This window comes from Hibiscus syriacus, unplaced genomic scaffold (assembly GCF_006381635.1).
Source record: "Hibiscus syriacus cultivar Baekdansim isolate YM2019G1 unplaced genomic scaffold, ASM638163v2 tig00110633_pilon, whole genome shotgun sequence".
Taxonomy (NCBI): Eukaryota; Viridiplantae; Streptophyta; class Magnoliopsida; order Malvales; family Malvaceae; genus Hibiscus; species Hibiscus syriacus.
In genome coordinates, this window is record NW_024062806.1 from 201,864 (window position 1) to 208,298 (window position 6,435).

A 6,435-nucleotide genomic window follows, 5' to 3' on the forward strand; every position below is an offset into this window, starting at 1 on the left:
AATAATAAATTTAATCTTTAAGTTTTATTTTTTATTTTAAATATAAAAATTAATCCATAATATTTTATTAATTTAATTCTTAAAAAAATAATCATTTGACAATAAACGTTCATATATCTTGGAGATGGCATATTCAAACTCAAGATCTTTAAGTATAATAATTTCAATTACTCATGATCTTTCCTTGACTAATCTGAATTGATCCGTGTTGCACACATGACTTTGATAGATGAGTCTCCAAACGAGGATTTTCTGCATGTACAATGTCTCGAACTCGAGACCTACTTTAGCGATATCAAGTTGTTTTCCTTAATAATATCTTTAACGATGTCATTTTGAAAAAAAAATAAATTTTACATCAAAACGACATAGTTTTGAATCTCATATAAAATCATATTTTCTCTTCTTCTTTTTTTCTTCATTTCCTTCTTTTGTTCTTTTCTTTTTCCATCATTTTCTCTCTATCTTCTCAATATGCGACCACCACTCATCATGACCAACTACCGTGTCGACGATCGTCGTGACGACGATCGATGAGACCCAAAATCTTTCATCAAATTCATTTCATCCTTCTAAGCTCGAATTTGGGTCCGTTTAACCCAAAAAAATCTTAAACTCCACAATTATTAAATATTGTATTTCTAGTTTTTCGATATCCACCATTCACCGTTAGATTGTGTCGATTCTAAAATATGTGCTTCTTTGTCGTCTCCTTTGCCCTCTCACCGTTGGGATCGTCCAACAAATCATCTAAGCTTCACGAACCCAAAAAAATGCTTTCCGATTCTACTATATGTATTGAAAGTATGTAAATTGTTTATATCAAAGAGAAAGTTTTATTGAATTTTATGCTAAAAAAAATAAAACCCAATTAAAATATTAATGAATTTAAAAACCCCTCTGCAATTCTTTTTATCATTAATTTAACAGATTGGAAAAGTCATTAGAGCATCATGTTTTAAATTTTTTTTCTATATAATTCTAGAATTCTAGAATTATATTTGCATTTTTGTTTCAGATTTATGTATGGTGATTATATGATTTATTCTAGGATCTGGGTTTCACGTATTTATGAGATGAAATGGATTGTGGAATCAAAGGCAATGGTCGAAAGGCTAATTCTCTTTAGGATTTGGATTCATGGTATCAAAATAGGTGATTTAAAAATTTTGGATATAATAATCGCCAACAACGATGGTCTACATGGTGATTGGTTATAAAAAATGGTGACCAAAACGTTTTGGTGCCTATGCAGCTAAAAGAATTAATTAAAAAATGCCAAACCAATTAAAATAATAATAAAATGTTAAGTCAACATAAAGTTAGAGAAATAACAGTTGAGTTATAAAAAAAATTTCAATGTCGAAAGTTTATGATTAAATTAAAATTTTTTAACGTTTAGTTAGTAAAATAGGAGATAAAATAAAGATTAGTGAGGAAATTTGTAATCTACCCATCTTTAAATCAAGCAATTATTTTAGTCAGTGAAGAATGTCTGATATTTATTGGATAACTGTTTCTTATTTACTCTGAACCCGGATACACAGAATCCTCCCGTTTTCCTTGATAGTAATTAACAAATTTTCTTCCCGTCTTGCTCATCAATGATTTAGATTAGGCTTAATACTCAAATAATTGCTCAAACTGTTCATTTTTTATTCAAATGGATGCCTACAATATTTTTTAGACTATTCAGGTATTTAACGTTACAAACGTAACTACTTTAGGTGTCTAAGACGTAAAGTCTTTAGTTTTCTTCTAGGTGAAACGGTTCACAATTTAATAATTTTGAAATTTATTTTTTAATAAATTAAAAAAATATCATAATTATAAAAAAAACTCCAATTTCTTTTAAATTGTACAAAAACCTCAAAATCCTTAAAATCCTCAAATCTTAACATCAACTCCTACCGCCGTCCTTTCTGGTTATGACCACAGCCGCCGACATAGTCTCTGTCATCATCCTAGTTATATGCCGCCGTAGTTTTGGCCGATTGACCGTCGAAATCGCGTGAGATTGTGATTTTAATCCTAGGGTTTACGAGGTATAAAATATCGATTCGTAGTCGATTGACCGTTGAACGATCACGATTTTATAGGGGTTTTGGTCGTCAGGGGAGGTGAGATCGGGTGGAGCTTCGTCGACGGAAAAGGATGATGTCGACATGGGTTTAGGAGTTGAAATGAAGATTTTTAAAATTTTGGGGTTATTTCAAAATTTATATATATATTTTAAAAAGAGAAAATCGCCTCAGTGACCAAAAATGCCTTATAATATACGATTTTAACCAACTTTTTTTTGATTTGCCAAAATGACCAACAAAATCGCAACGCGATATCAAAACCGCAACGCGATTTAGAAAAGCGCAACGTTGAAAAGAAGATCGCAACGCGATTCAGAAAATCGCAACGCGATCTTCCAAGAATCGCAACGCGATTAAGAAAATCGCAACGCGATTCCAAGAATCGCAACGCGATTTAGAAAATCGCAACGCGATTCCAAGAATCGCAACGCGATCCAGAAAATCGCAACGCGATTCCAAGAATCGCAACGCGATCTTCCAAGAATCGCAACGCGATTCAGAAAATCGCAACGCGATCTTCCAAGAATCGCAACGCGATTCAGAAAATCGCAACGCGATCTTCCAAGAATCGCAACGCGATTAAGAAAATCGCAACGCGATTAAGAAAATCGCAACGCGATTCCAAGAATCGCAACGCGATTCAGAAAATGAGTAAATTCTTTCAAAAGTTGTTGCATTTGTTTCTTTCTTAAGAATTTTCTCTAAAAAGATAGTATCCGCGCGGACGTGTCGAAGACACGTATTACCACGACCACGACCACGACCACGACCACGACCACGACCACGACCACGACCACGACCACGACCACGACCCGACCCGAGACGAGACGGCGGCGGCGGCGGCGCGCGAGAGTCCCCCTTGTTCTCTTTCACTCAACAAGGAAATGGGAAATCCAAGCCTTAAATACACTTCCCAATAGTGTTTCCAATACTATGTGGGATTGAGCATTACTCAACACTTCAAAGAAAATATAGCAATTTTTGTAGCATGTTTCCCGCTTAATCCATATTTAAAAATATTAAAACATTTTATCATATTAAAACTATATGTATAAGTTTGAATTGAAATGTAGATATCTACAACTCTTTTAATTCTCTTGATAAAATGTTTTAATATTTTTAGATATGGATTAAGTGGGAAAATACTACAAAAATTGCTATATTTCTTTGAAGTGTTGAGTAATGCTCAATCCCACATAGTATTGGAAACACTATTGGGAAGTATTTAAGGCTTGGATTTCCCATTTCCTTGTTGAGTGAAAGAGAACAAGGGGGACTCTCGCGCGCCGCCGCCGCCGCCGTCTCGTCTCGGGTCGGGTCGTGGTCGTGGTCGTGGTCGTGGTCGTGGTCGTGGTAATACGTGTCTTCGACACGTCCGCGCGGATACTATCTTTTTAGAGAAAATTCTTAAGAAAGAAACAAATGCAACAACTTTTGAAAGAATTTACTCATTTTCTGAATCGCGTTGCGATTCTTGGAATCGCGTTGCGATTTTCTTAATCGCGTTGCGATTCTTGGAAGATCGCGTTGCGATTTTCTTAATCGCGTTGCGATTCTTGGAAGATCGCGTTGCGATTTTCTGAATCGCGTTGCGATTCTTGGAAGATCGCGTTGCGATTTTCTGAATCGCGTTGCGATTCTTGGAAGATCGCGTTGCGATTCTTGGAATCGCGTTGCGATTTTCTGGATCGCGTTGCGATTCTTGGAATCGCGTTGCGATTTTCTAAATCGCGTTGCGATTCTTGGAATCGCGTTGCGATTTTCTGGATCGCGTTGCGATTCTTGGAATCGCGTTGCGATTTTCTAAATCGCGTTGCGATTCTTGGAATCGCGTTGCGATTTTCTTAATCGCGTTGCGATTCTTGGAAGATCGCGTTGCGATTTTCTGAATCGCGTTGCGATCTTCTTTTCAACGTTGCGCTTTTCTAAATCGCGTTGCGGTTTTGATATCGCGTTGCGATTTTGTTGGTCATTTTGGCAAATCAAAAAAAAGTTGGTTAAAATCGTATATTATAAGGCATTTTTGGTCACTGAGGCGATTTTCTCTTTTTAAAATATATATATAAATTTTGAAATAACCCCAAAATTTTAAAAATCTTCATTTCAACTCCTAAACCCATGTCGACATCATCCTTTTCCGTCGACGAAGCTCCACCCGATCTCACCTCCCCTGACGACCAAAACCCCTATAAAATCGTGATCGTTCAACGGTCAATCGACTACGAATCGATATTTTATACCTCGTAAACCCTAGGCGACTATGTCTTCAAGAAATGAGTTTTGATCGGCGACTCTGCCGTGGGTAAATCTCAGATTCTTGCTCGGTTTTCTAGAAATGAGTTTAGTTTAGATTCCAGGGCTACCATTGGAGTTGAGTTTCGGACTAGAACTCTTGTTATTCAACACAAGAGCGTCAAGGCTCAGATCTGGGACACTGCTGGTCAAGAACGGTACCTTTTCTTTTTATGCTTTTTTTCTCTCTTCATAATGATTTGTTTGTTTCTCCTTTTTGGTGATAGCTTTCTGGATTTTTTTTTCATTTTATATGTAGCTTCTTCTTTTCTTGTTTTCTCATAGATCTGTAGTTTGCTGACATATTTATAAGCTTGGAAAATGTTGTTTGATTGCTCGATTTACTGTGTACTGATGAGGTTTGGTTGTATTTAGGAACATCGGTTCGAATGCTTGACAGATGAATTATGTGATTACTATTGATTGGGTTGATGAAAATTTACATGGTACAATAGGAACCTCAGTTCGATCTTAATGCTCTACTTGTTGATGGTGTCACTTTTGTCTCTGTTTAAGATGAAATAGTTTGGCACAAAGCATCGTCTTCTACTTAAGTCTTGACCTCATCACATTTTCAATGTTAGTGCGTATTTATATTAATGGTTCTGTGTTAAACATGCGATGCTTGTAAGCAGGGTTATGATCTCTATCATTCTTGTCGAATTTGAGCCATTTGCAATCCTTTCTGATATTTAGGTAGTAAATAAATGGGTCGATGGTCTTCACTTGGTCATCTTTTGATCATTCAACCTCTTGGTAATCAGGGAAAGAGGGACGAACGTATAAAATTTGCCAGTAAATAAGTGGTTAGTCATCTTTTAATAATTCAACCTCTAGGGGCGAACTTATAAAATTTACTGTAGTAAATAAGTGTTTGGTCATCTTTTAATCATTCAATCTCTTGGTAATTAGACGGCAGTAGATAAGTGTTTGGTCATCTTTTAATCATTCAACTTCTTGGTAATTAGAGATGAAGTCACGAACTTATAAAATTTACGGTAATAAATAAGTGGTTGGTCATCTTTTCATCATTCAACCTAAAGCATTTGAATCCAACTCTTGACAGTTAATGAGTATTGAGTTATATAAACAGGTGTTGGTACAATGATCTAGCCATTTAGGTTAACCAATACTTTTGCCTAATTCTTATGTTATGTAGAACAGATACAAAGCTGTTACGAGTGTATACTATGAGAGAGCCGTCGGGGCAATGCTGGTTTACGATATAACAAAACGCCAGACCTTTGATCACATCCCACGTTGGCTGGAAGAGTTGCACAGCCATGCCGACAAGAACATTGTTATTATTCTGATCGGTAACAAATGTGACGTTAAGAACCAGAGGGAAGTTCCGACGGAGGATACCAAAGAATTCGCGCAAAAGGAAGTACTGTTTTTCTTGGAGACATCAACCCTTGAAGCAACTAATGTGGAGACTGCCTTCATGACTGTGCGCACCGAGATCTTCAACATCGTGAACAAGAAGAACCTGGTTACCGATGAGAATCAGGGAAACGGCAACCCTGCATCTCTAGCAGGCAAGAAGATCATCATTCCAGGTCCAGCACAAGAAATTCCAGCGAAGAGCAACATGTGCTGTAGATCATGAGTTAATCTGGATTCATCTCCTATTGTATGCCAGGTTATTTCTTTTAACATTCTTAATAGCAATTCTTTTATGGGTGTGGTATGTGTTTGTATATTTTACACTGCATTAGTTTAGCTTGCAAGGTCTGCTAAATTAGTTGCATCTTCTGAGATGGGGAATAGAAAACCGAAGCTTGAAGTTGAGTTGCAGATTGCTTCAATGTTATTTCTTAAAGTTAGAGAATCTATTCAATTATCCTGCTAAAGTTGCTTAGTGTTTGAAAGTATGGCGAGTGATTTAGCATAGTATTACTACCCTTTTATTTCTCTTGGAACAAGAAGATAAATTGGGAACCAGTGTTATGGATTGTGTAGATAGAGAAGAAATATCGAAGAAGAATGAGATTTTAGAATAAGAAGAGAAAGAGATTACAGAAAGAAATTCTTCATCATTCATTTCATAACCAAAAGA

The 6,435-nt window shown here is 36.3% G+C and overlaps 1 protein-coding gene across 1 annotated transcript; it reads left to right on the forward strand.

Moving 5' to 3' along the window:
* The first annotated feature begins 4,202 nt into the window (after positions 1 to 4,202).
* LOC120136493 (ras-related protein Rab11A-like) lies at positions 4,203 to 6,083 on the forward strand. The gene is made up of 3 exons (XM_039152514.1): positions 4,203 to 4,280; positions 4,398 to 4,534; positions 5,541 to 6,083. Exons 1-3 carry the CDS (start codon positions 4,203 to 4,205, stop codon positions 5,983 to 5,985), a joined length of 660 nt encoding a protein of 219 aa, XP_039008445.1. The 3' UTR covers positions 5,986 to 6,083.
* Positions 6,084 to 6,435: the final 352 nt, after the last annotated feature.